Source organism: Lycorma delicatula, chromosome 11 (genome assembly GCF_047948215.1).
Source record: "Lycorma delicatula isolate Av1 chromosome 11, ASM4794821v1, whole genome shotgun sequence".
Lineage (NCBI taxonomy): Eukaryota > Metazoa > Arthropoda > Insecta > Hemiptera > Fulgoridae > Lycorma > Lycorma delicatula.
Genome location: NC_134465.1, coordinates 38,969,195 through 38,982,367, shown reverse-complemented (window position 1 = coordinate 38,982,367; position 13,173 = coordinate 38,969,195). Strand labels below are relative to the sequence as shown.

The 13,173-nt window shown below is 29.2% G+C and overlaps 1 protein-coding gene across 1 annotated transcript in view; it reads left to right on the top strand.

The window, feature by feature from the left end:
* The window catches only part of LOC142332266 (EF-hand domain-containing protein 1-like), a 29,725-nt gene extending 17,837 nt beyond the window's left edge, over positions 1–11,888 (top strand). Inside the window, exons 7-11 of the mRNA XM_075378592.1 lie at positions 1,039–1,144; positions 3,434–3,551; positions 4,242–4,358; positions 7,409–7,631; positions 11,568–11,888. Coding sequence (XP_075234707.1) covers positions 1,039–1,144; positions 3,434–3,551; positions 4,242–4,358; positions 7,409–7,631; positions 11,568–11,773 — 770 coding nt within the window. The 3' untranslated portion in view covers positions 11,774–11,888. The remainder of the gene's footprint in view (positions 1–1,038; positions 1,145–3,433; positions 3,552–4,241; positions 4,359–7,408; positions 7,632–11,567) is intronic.
* Positions 11,889–13,173: the final 1,285 nt, after the last annotated feature.

Genomic DNA, 13,173 nt, shown 5'->3' with positions numbered 1-13,173 from the left:
GCTAAAATGAAATTAACTAAAAAATAATCTAATTTAATTTCTGTTCCCATCCTGTATTAACACATTAACTGCTGTGGCCACCGATCAGCATTCTTTTGAATTTTCCTGGATGACTGTGGACACCAAACAGCATCAGTTCTCTTAACTTAGTTGAACAGGTTTTATTGAGAGTCAGCTGGTTTGGACGTAGGTTGCTGCAAGCAGTCACTCGTAAATATTTTTCCTACCTAGTGAGGAAGGTCATTTTAGCTAACTTGTAGGAGAAGGTTTTTTTAATTCTTTCAAGTTAGCTTTTCATATGATTTTTTCCTATTGTTTTTAAATAATAGTTGATAATTTCACAAAGAATTGAATTTTAATAATTTTTTGTAATCCCTACAATTTAATTTTTAACATAAACATATACGAATAATGTATTCTAATATGAGGTGTGATAAATAAAACCAAGAACTGTTAATACTGCTCACTATGTTTTTTCAAATGAGTTCATTCATTATATATATTACTGCAATGACAGCAATGTATATAATGTAATTTATATTAATAACAAAAATTTGGATTAAAAATGGAATAAAAGTGCAGTAAAGTGGTAAAGTATTCGAGAAGGCTTTTGGCGAGGGTGTTATGTTGACACCAAGCATTATGAGCGACACAGACTGTTTTAAGAACCCTATAAAGACTGCAAAAGGACTTGACATCCTTACTTAATGATGAAAATATTGACAAAATTAAGTCATGTGATCAATAATCATCAAATCACTATTAGAGAAGAGATGGAATCTGTTATGGCTCATGTGAAATAATTTTGATCAATATTTTAGGTATAAATTGAGTAGGAGCAAAATTTTTTCCAAACCCCCCCACACTGACTGCAACAGGAAATGCAAGTAACCATATAGTGCAGGTGAAGCCATGACAGGGATGCAAGTATATATATATATATATATATATATATATATTTTAGTTTTTCTTTAAAAAATAAACTTTTGAAAATAAATTATTTCCGATACCAATAATGAATACTGTATTTGTTTACAGCAAATTACCCTGCTGCTTATCTTGAGAAATCTGAGCATGAAGTGATCGAGTATTACCAACCTAAAGATCTTATAGTTGGTAACACTGTTTTTTTAATGGCTAGAAGGTTTGTATTATGGATATTTGCTATTATGAATAAATATTGAAGTAATAATAAACAATTGAACATGTTAACTGGAATACTTAAAAGCAAGTTGTATACTGGATATTGTATATTGAATACATTTCTTCCATATGATTGTTAGTGAAAAAAGTTTTTTAAATTATCTTCTATTTCCTCAATTTAGAGTGATAATATTGCTAATAATGTAAAGTTACCATCTTATCGATGTCAGTCAATTTTTTTTCTGTTGTTTTTCTGGATTTGGTTTTTTCTAAAAAATGATTGCTGACCATCTGATCTTTCAATTGCTTTCTTTGTCGGGTGAATCCATTTGCAGTACTTAAATAGGATGTGTCAGGATGGTTCACTTTAATTCTTTTTGTTTTTTTATTGGAAAAATTTTTTGCCTAAGAAAAAATCAATAATAATAATAAAAAGAAATAAATACTGATGTAAAACAGTTCATCACATTTTTCTTGATAATGTCTTATTTGGCCGGGTTGCAGATTATTACAATCAAAATCTGTAGAATGATGATGTGATAAATTTATATGATAATTTAATAGTCTGCTATTTAACTATGTGCATATTCTTATAAATATTTTACATAAATTTTGAACTAGTTTACAGACTGATAAAATTGAGTTAATTTATTGTTTTTATTCTTTATGATGTCCCACTTATTTAAAATATCCCTTTCTCATCAAAAATTATCCCAAATCCATCAAAAACACATTTCTTTTTCTGTGGTTTCCGTCTTAAAAAAGTTCTACTGCAAATATTTTAATTAATTTATGATATTTTCTGTTACTTTTATTTTTTGGGGTAAAAGTAAACATTTTAGTTGTCACTCCTAAAATAAAATTTAATTACATATTAGTGAAGAAGAAATAACAGCATATTAGATAGATGTCAAAACCTATTTATATATTAATGTGTAAATAAATTAGTGCATATATATATATATTTTAATTTATAATAAATCAGCTGTAAGTACAGAACAGTTGAAATAGGACGACTTACCTTATTTCATTACATAACAGAAGCACTTTCATGAATTTGATTTGCATCATCAGCTGCGTACATTGTATTATATATCCATCAAAAACTTGTAATACTGTGCATTCAATTATAATTTTATGTTAAAAATACTTTTAAACTAATTAAATTATATATATACACACACACACACACACATATACATGATTTATTGTAACAATCATTGAAATATGATTACAATATTGTTACATATTACAAATCTGTGTGTAATAATAGAATAAAGTAAAATAAGCAACCGCTGCTTATGTAGTTAAAATGTCTGCTTTTATTTATATATAGGCTACTTTATAAACTCTGTCAGGGTTTAAAAATAAACCGGTTTTCATAGCACATGAGCAGTACTGCCTGAAAAATTGAAGCAAACCAATATGAACAAAAAAATGATTGCTACTGTGTTCTGGAAACATAAATTATTTTTTTTTGGCAAAATTTCAAAATTTATGAAGCCGGGTGTAACAATAACCACAAACATTTATTGTGAACGTTGACAAAGTTTAGGAGAGAAATACAAAATAAATGGCGAAGGATACTAATGAAGGGGATAAACGTTTTTTATAACAATCGGGTCTCATGTGCTGCTGGCAGTAAGGTATACTAAAATTTAAGTGGCAGATTTTTTACTATCTCCTTATAGCTCTGATTCGGCGCTGTCTGATTTTCATTTCTTCACAAAATAGAAGAATCGGCTGGCTACTCGACACTTCAAAAGCAATGATGAACTTAAAAATGGAGTCAACAAAAGGATGAGAACTTTAATAGTGCCATTCTTTGAAGAGGGTGCTGACAACCTGGTGTCTTGATAACTTCTTGAGTTTGGGTAGGGACTCTGTTAACAAGTAATATAAGTATGTATGTAACTTTTGTAAAAAAGTAAATTTTTTTCATTTTGTTTGACTGGATATTAATTTATAAATAGTACTTGTATTTGTTGAAAATTATAATTTATCAACACCCTAATAAATTTAGTTTTAAGAAATTTGTTATTTTATGGAATTTTTTGGAAATTTTGCAGGATTCAGTTACTTTTAATGCAGTTGTCACCAATTTTTATGGCAGTTTGTATGTTTACATATATGGTTTTATCGTTTGTATTTTCAGAAGTTGTAAATTTTTTTATTAATTAAATTTTTTAATGATTTATTTTTATTAAGGAAAGTATTTCTAAGCAAATTTTTGTTACATGTTTTGATAAGATAAGAGTAGTGATTTTAATTTATGCTCTCTTTGTTATAGGTTTTTAATATATGATTGCGACATATTTACCAGGAATTATTATAAACATTGTTTAAATATAGAACAACCTCCTGCTACTGAAATCTCATTTGAAAAAAAGAAACCGATTCTGAAACCAGTATGTATTTTCAGTTATAGATAATTATAGCTTGGATTTAATTATATATGTTCCAAAACTATTACTTTTAATATATCTTCTTTTACTATAAAATACTTATACATTGCAAATATGTGAACTTAATTTAACTTAATATGCTATTTTTCTACAGAAAAAACACCTTAAGTCAGATTTTTTTTTTTTGAACACACTTCATAAATAATAAATCTGATTTGACTTTTTGTTCCTATTTTTTCCAAATTTTTTATAGTGTTTGGAAAGTTAGAGTGAAAAAAGTAAACTTTTTTAACAACGGCAGTATATAATTTAGCCTTTAATTTAGTATTTAGTCTTTAGTATAATAAATTTTTTTTTTCATTGATTAGCTGTGTTTTTGATTTCAATAACAATGAAAATCTCAGCAAGAATTCCAAATAATCTAATTTTTGATAGGTATGGATGATAAAAAGGTTTTTCATTTGTAGGAATTCATTTTATATTTTTGCTTTTTTATTTATCAGGTCTTTAATGTATTGTTCAAACATATCTTGGCTTATTAATCAAACTCTTTACTATTACAAGTATGTCTTATTTAATTATTATATTCAGTTATTGTGTACGCAAAAAATTGTTTGTTACCCTTACATTGAAAATAAATCTACTGAAATAAAAAATTAAATTAACATGTTATATCTTTTGTTTTTTTTTTAGCCTCCACCACCTCATATTGGTATAGGATCACCTGAGGATACTTTACAATCTTGCTTTTCTGTAATACCAAAGCCACCAAAACAGGATGTCGTAAAATATATAATTAACTCTGGAAAGGTAAATATTATTCCATTATCAGTGATAATATTATATAGGTAAATATTCTTCCTGAAAATTCAAATAATTCATCATACAGACCACTGTGTCAATTAAAAAAAAAAACACAACTTAACCACCAAACACAGTAACAAAAAAATAATACCAATATTCAGCTTTCACAAAATCCCATATCACCAGTACTCTAAATTTTTAAGTTTTTATTTCCTTTTGGTTTTTGTTATTTATTGATGTAATTATAAAATACTGCAGAATCCTGTGTAAGTTGACTATTGGTATAAGTTTTTTTAGGTTTTAGGTGTTACTGTGTTTGGTTGTTAAGTTGTATTCTTATTCGGTATGAAAAATAGTATTATCGATAAAATTACACCAAAACTTTTTTCAGAATTGTCAATAAACGTAAGCAGTTAATATTACATGTAATTAAAGTAAATATCTATATGTAATGTTTACTCTAACTGCTGAATTGAATCTATGTATATAGTGCATTGCTTCACTATAAAATGATACATTAATATGGGGGTCGTGTTTCTTTTGTCTTATGGTGGTCATATATGCCTATAAGTGCCCATGATGATGATGATGAGGAGGTAGAGTGTGTATATGAAGAAATCGATGAAGCAATTAAACACATAAAAGGGGATGAAAATTTAATAATAGTTGGAGATTGCAAACTTTGGAAAAGGCAGGAAAAGAAATATTGTGGGCGAGTATGAACTGGGCAAAAGGAATGAAAGAGGGGACTGACTTATAGAGTTTTGCACAAAGTATAATTTAGTAATTGCCAACACCCAATTTAAAAATCATAATAGACAATATACACATGGAAAAAGCCAGTTTATACTGTAAGGTATCAGATAGATTATATCACGATTAAACAAAAATTTAGAAATCAACTCGTCAACTGCAAAGCATATCCTGGAGCAGACATTATAGTAGCCATAGTTTAGTGATACTGAAATGTAGATTAGTGTAAAACTAAAAATGGTGTCATACAAATCTGTGGAATTTATAGAAGCTTGAGGAAGAGGAGGTAAAGAAGAATATTGAGGAGGACATTGCAAGAGGTCTGAGTAAAAACAATAAGGTAGAAAATATAGAATAAGAAAGGGAGAATGTTAAAAAGGAAATTTTTAAATCAGCAGAAGTTAACTTAGGTGGACCAAAGAACTTGTAGAAAACCATGGATATCAGAAGATATATTGCAGCTGATGGATGAACATAGAAAATATCAGAATACTAGTGATGAAGGTAAAAGGAACTATCAACATTTAAGAAAAATACTTTAAACAGGAATTGCAAACTAGCGAAAGAAGAGTGGATTAAAGAAAAGTGTTCAGAAGTGAAAAGAGAATGATCATTGGTAAAACAGACGGAGCATACAAGAAAGTTAAGAAAAAATTTGTGGAACGTAAATTAAAATCAAATAATGTGTTAAACAAAGATGGTACACAGATTTATAATACGAAAGGAAAGATCGACAGGTGGGTGGAATATATTAAAGAGTTATACAGAGGAAATGAATTAGAAAATGGTGTTATAAAGGAAGAAGAGGAAGTTGAAGAGGATGAAAAGGGAGATACAATACTGAGATCTGAATTTAAGAGAGCAATAAAAAATTTGAATGGCAGAAAGGTTCCTGGAATAGAAGGAATACCTGCAGACTTACTTTGCAGTGCAGATGAGGAAGCAATAGATAGATTATACAAACTGGTGTGTAATATTTACGAAGAAGGGGAAGTTCGTCAGACTTCTAAAAGAGTGTTATAGTCATGATACCAAAGAAAGCAGGAGCAGATATATGTGAAGATTACAGAACAATTAGCTTAACTAGTCATGCATCAAAAATCTTAACTAGAATTCTGTACAGAAGAATTGAGAGGAGAGTGGAAGAAGTGTTAGGAGAAGACTAATTTAGTTTTAGGAAAAGTATAAGGACAAGGGAAGCAATTTTAGCGCTCAGATTAATAGTAAAAGGAAAATTAAAGAAAAACAATCCAACATACTTAGCATTTAAAGACCTAGAAAAGGCATTCAGTAATGTAAACTGGAATAAAATGTTCAGCATTTGAAAAAAATCAGGGTTTAAGTATAGAGATAGAAGAACAGTTTCTAACATTTATAGGAACCAAACTGCAACAGTAATAATCGAAGAGAATGAGAAGAAGCAGTAATAAAAAAGGGAGTCGGACAAGATGTTCCCTATCCCATTACTTTTTAATCTTGACATAAAACTAACAGTTAAGATGTTAAAGAACAATTTGATCTGTAGTAACAGTACAAGGTGAAAAAATAAAGATGCTACGATTTGCTGATTCTAGCTGAGAGTAAAAAAGATTTTGAAGAAACAATGAATGGCATGGATTAAGTCCTACACAAGAACCACCACATGAAAATAAACAATCTTTTTTTAAATATGTTAATTATGTAAACTTTTTTCTAATGTAAATATAGAATTTAATTTGATTTACATTTTCATTTCATTCATAAAGTGTATCAAATCTGCTACAATTGAATTTATTTTATAGCAATTCAGTTTGAAGTGGCTCACCCAGTAAATAAATTTAAAGCATGTAATTTGGTTGAACTCATTAGCTCTATAGTTACTGTTTAGATCAGTGTTTCTTATAATGTTCATTGTTAAAGATTATACAGAGTTTATTTCTCTTCTTTTGGTCATAAATACATGTAGAAGTTTAATTCATTTTCTTGTGTAATATGTAAATAAAAAGTACACAGCATATTGTAGATAGATGTTCTTTTAGAATGACAATGGCCACATCTAGATTAATGTAAGATTTAAATTCAAATTGCACGCTCTGATAAATTTCTGAAAAAAAATTTTTAATATTCCATCTTGCTTTTAATAAACCTCTATATCTCTTCTGTAATACTCTATTAGTTGCAACTTATGACGTTCAGTAACATCATAAGACATGCAACAAAAAATTACTAAATGGCTATCTACAGGCATTTTTATAGAGGAAGTTATTATTTTAATTACAGTTAATTATTTTTATTCACTGAATTACTTAATGATTTTGTTACAGAAACTGAGGTACACAGCAGATCTTGTTTCAGTTCATCCAGAGGATAAGGGCCGACAGTTTGTAATTGAATATAATTTAGCGGATGGGAAAATATGTATAACAGAATTACCAGTTGCTAATTCAGGCTTCATCAGTGGTAGGTTTTTAAGTTGGATGTTATTGCCCAAACCAGGAACAAACCAAGATAATCCAGAATATTTTACTCCGGCTGACTTTAACTTAGGTACGAATAGTATTAAAGTCCCAACTATAATCAGCTTGAATATTAGCACTTGACTTATCTTGTTTTTTGTTGTTTTGTCTTCAGTCATTTGACTGGTTGATGTAGTTCTCCAAGCTTCCTTGTCTAGTGCTAGTCATTTCATTTCAGTATATCCTCTACATCTTACTTCTCTAAAAATTTGTTTCCCATATTCCAAATGTTGCCTGCCTAATCAGTTTTTCCCATCTACCTGTCCCTCCTACATCAAAGCGACCATGCCAGGATGTCGTAAGGTATGGCCTATAAGCCTGTCTTCTTTTAGCTAGCTAGATTTTTCCAAATATTTCTTTCTTCATCGATTTGCTGCAATAGCTCTTCATTTGTCACTTAATCCACCTATCTGATTTTTAACATTCTCCTACAGCACCGCATTTCAAAAGCTTCTAATCTTTTCTTATCCGGTTCTCTGATCGTCCAAGTTTAACTTCAAAATTCAAACGTCCAAACTTTCAAAACTGTTTCCTGATGTTTAAATTAATTTCTGATGTAAGCAAGTTATATTTCTGACAAAGCTCATTTCACCTGTGCTATTCAGCATTTTATATCGCTCATGCTTCGTCTATCTTTAGTAATTCTACTTCCCAAATAACAAAATGTTTCTAGCTTCATAGTCTTTTCTCGTCTTATTTTTATATTGAGTGGTCCATCTACTTTAGTTGTACTACTTTCATTTTGTTCTTGTTTATTTTCATGTGGTAGTTCTTGTGAACCCTGCGAGATAAATATTTGTTTTACTCTCAGCTAGAATTACTATACCATCAGCAAATGATAGCATCTTTTTTTTCTCAATTTACACTGTTGCTTCAGATCTAAACTGTTCTTTAACATCATTAACTGCTAGTTCTATGTAAAGATTAAAAAGTAACGGGGTTAGGGAACATCCTTGTCAGACTCCCTTTTTTATTAGTGCTTCTTTTTTATGCTCTTCTATTGTTACTGTTAAAGTTTGGTGTAAATATTAGAAATCCTGTAAATATTAGTTTCCTGTAAATATTAGAAATGTTCTTCTATCTCTATACTTAACCCTAATTTTTTTAAAATGCTGACATTTTATTCCAGTCTACGTTATTGAATGCCTTTTCTAGGTCTTTAAATGCTAAGTATGTTGGTTTGTTTTTCTTTAATCTTCCTTCTGCTATTAATCTGAGCGCTAAAATTGCTTCCCTAGTCCCTATTCTTTTCCTGAAACCAAATACTTCTACTTATCCTAAATTATCCCAGTACTGAAATTCTACTGAAAATATTTGCTGGATTCATTTACTGCTTTGAGGTTTAGGTTGAAGTCAAAATATGTAAATGCTAGTATTTTTGGGAACATGTTCATCATCAGCATGAAACTTAGATCAAGTTTCATCTTGATCATTGAATGAATATGATACTTGATCATGCTCATTCATGATTTTTTCAAGAATACAAATTTTTTGTTTGTTGATCACCTAATTCTGCAACACGATAAAGCTTGTAATGAATTACAGAGGATCTTGTGTAGTTGAAATTCGAACCTATTCAACATCCTTCATACTAATTAATTTGTTGCCCTCTGTAATTTTCACTTTCCAAAATTAAAGAATATTTATTTCTCGGGTAATGAACTGAAGTACGAAATGTGGTTGTGGATCAAGGAAAGGTCACCAGGATTCTCCATTGATGAAATGAGAAAATTGGTTAACTAATAATTTGTAGAGACCTTAAAAATTAAAGTATGTAATAACTAGCTAACACATAGCTTGTTAGCTAATAGCATGTTAAATATTCATCATAAAATACTTGGAGCATTGCTTTTATATCTTCTAGTCATCTCAAAAACTAATCACTCTTCTGCTGTTCTTCTACCTGTTCACATGCCTCACTTTTATAGGTATAATTTGAGATTTTGTAATTATTTTTTATGTGGCCTTTTTTCTTTCATCTTTAAAATCCAATAATTTTTTATTGTTTTTACTCTTTTTTTTATTGTTTTTGTATGGATTATTTAATTTTAAATGGTTGGATCTTATTTCATACCATTTTATATGATGTGTTTTTTTTAAAGAAGTAAAAAGTTAATGGTTTTTAAAAAATAATTGTTTTACTACTCACAGCTTAGCAAACGCAAATTTCTTTAGTTTTTCATAATTATAGCTAAATAATAATTTTGTATAAATAAAATAAATGTAAAGAGATTAACTATCTTGTAATTACAAAATTATGGTCTGAATTCAAGCAGGTGCTATCTCCAGCTACTATGACTACTTGCAAAATATTTAGGAAAACATTTCTTTCTATTCTCTAGGTAGATTGGTTTACGATCACATAACTTTGTTAATATTAATCAAATCTTGCAACACTTATGTGATTTGAATGGTGACATATCACAGTATTTTTAGAGAAAGGTTATGACATATTAATACATTTATTTACATTATATTGTGTCTTAAAAATGAATTAAAATTTTCAAGAAATTTGATGTTTTAAAATTTTATTACAAAAAAAAAGAAGAATGTGATTCGGGCTACTAAAAAATTTTATCCTATTTATAGACATGATGCGATATCAGTAAATGTGACACAAGGCTGGTTCAAGTGTTTTATCTGGAAATTTTTGTCAATGTTGTACCTCACTGTGGTTGATCATTGATTGAAAAAGTCAATTAAAACGTGGAAACAGTTGAGCAAGACTAGTGAAAAGTGGTCATGATATCAATAACAAACAACCGTTTAAAACATCAACCACAAATAAGTCCAGATAAATTTAATAATTGAATTTCCATCTGCGAATTATTGCTAAAACCAAACAGTTTTTGAAACTGGCCTTAATTGGTGATGAAAAATGGATCAGATATGACAATAATACATGGAAAAGGTCATGGTCAAAGTGAGATGAAGCTCTGCAAACTTTGGAAAAGCCAGGATTTATGGCAAAACAAGTAACACTGCGTTTGTGTTAGTAATTGTTCACTATGTGCTGCTGCCATCTGGTCAAATGTTGATTCTAATCTCTATTATCAAAAACTGAAAACAAAATGATCGAGATAAAATGACCAGAGAGATTGATCATAGGAAAAGTATTGGCTACTGTCACAGCAACACCAGTTTCCATACCTTTTTGATGACCTGTCTTCCCGACCTTACACTGTCAAGACTAATATTTGTTTTGTTCTCTACAGAACTATCTTAATGGTATAAAGTTGGCTTTGAAAGAAAGATGCCTATGAAAATCATTTATCACAGTTTTTTTTACTGAAAACACAAGTTCTACTCCGATGGGATTATGATTTTACCCCAGGTAGTCAATTAAAACAGTAAATATTTGGTTTAATAGACTTCATTTGAAATATAAAATAGCTGTTTTACTTTTGCATTAAACTATGAAAAAACTTTTTCCCTGACCTGATATATGAGCATCATTGAAAATTGTCAACATATAAAATAAAGAGCAGTATAAGTTGTTGATCACTACCAAAATTTAGACAATAAAATTTGAATCTATGATCAAAATATTGATCATTGTCAATAAACAATTACATTCTGTCTTATTTGACAGATCCCATCTAAGAAATAAAAACTACAGAAAACTGACATCTACCTGTTCTAAATATTAAAGTTTTTTTCCTGTAAAGTATTAATGAGTTATTTACTTAATAAATTGTAATTTTTTATCACACAGTTAACAGCAGTAAAAGCAATGGTGTAATTTAAATTTTAAATGCATAGGAAGGTATAAGTATTAAGTTAAAATTAATATGAGAACAAGCAGTACTCTGATATGAAAGAAACCTTGACATAAAAATTTACATTAAAACTTTCATTGGAGTTAGCAAATAAATTTTTAAGCTTAATAGATCATCAATATTTACTATTATGAATTGAAAATATATGTATGCTTTTCTTACATCAATTTTTTTCTGCATGTTGATAGGTGCCATTATTGATGTCTATGGCCATCGTTTTGTTATTACTGGAGCAGATTTAAAAGTGTACCGTTATATGGATGCGAATCCAGAAAAGTTTTCTGAAGACGCTTTGATAGAGTATCGTAATTATTTTTTAAATAAAGGGTTGTTAGATAATGATATAAAAAGTAAAATGGAAGAAGAAATGCAAACTGAAGGTTGCCCGGAGTAATAATTATTAATGTACTACGATTGATTTAAATTATTAAAAATGAATTTAGTTTAATGACTAATGTTTTAATTCTATTATAAAGTAATTTTAGTTTTTAAGAAAACCATATTATACTGAAAAGAAGGAATAAAAAAATTATAACAATTTGATTTGAGTTTAGTATTTTTTAAACTTAGTATTTTCTTTTGTTTGATGTATTTAATATGAATTGCCCATGATGTCAATACATCATGGAAACTGTAGTATGTAAAATGAAAGTTAAAGCCTGTTTTTGAAGACATACATCTCGGTGAAAGATAAAAAAATTTGACTTGTAGCCCATTTTAAAGCTTGTTCTTTTTTGTTAGTTAATGTACAGTATTTGTAATAAAAATGAAGACCACTTTTCAGCTGTTAATAATGAAAAAGTTAATAAACATAATGTAAAAATATGGGGTACAGAATCACATAATATATGTGATTCTCCTAAAGTGAACATGTTTTGTGCTCTATCTTGTAAAAGGGTGTACAGGGTTCTTTTTACACAAAGTAATAGTAACGAGTAATTTATCTGAACATGTTAAGTGAATGGCTTTTGCCTCAACTCAAGGAAGATAGTGACAACTTCATTTTTGTACAAGATGGAGCTCCACCTTACTGGCACTTAAGGTCAGAAATTATCTGGATGAACACCCTTCCAGATGATGGATTGGCTATGCAAGTGAGGAAAACATGGTGTTTTAAGTACCACCCGTTCCTGTTGATATCAATGACTTAAAACAATGGATCACAAATGCCATTGCTACCATTGACCAGCATGTGTTTGGGACGAATTCGACTACAATGTTGGTATGTCATGTTACAAATAGTGCACATATTGAACATTTATAATAAAACTTAAAGAATTCTTCTATATAATCATGTAAGTAATCATCTCAATTCTTAAAAAATAAATTTTTAATACACTATCGAAAGAGTATATTTCATTTGTAATCACTCTGTATAATAATGGACATAACCCCTAAAAAGCATTTGAAATTTGTTTCTCTTTCTGAGCATACCAGTATGACACAATGACAAATAGTTAATGGAAGTGGTGTTGGACTAGGGACAGTAATCCTATTTTAAAACAATTTAAAGGAACTGATTCCTTTTCACCTCAAAGGAAAGGCAAATATGGTAAAAAAAAAAATTAACTCCAACACTGGAAATATTATTAGTGAGAAAAAGTAAACTTGATCCAGTTATCTGGTGTGGACTTAAACTGAGAAATCGAGAATTAGCAGCCAGTGACTAAACCAGTTGACCTACACTTAACTTACACTTACACTTACACTTGACTAAACCACATAAATGCGGTTTTCTTGCAGCTGGACAGAAAGCTTATCTGCCAGCTAAAGAGCAGTTTTTAATACCAGAAA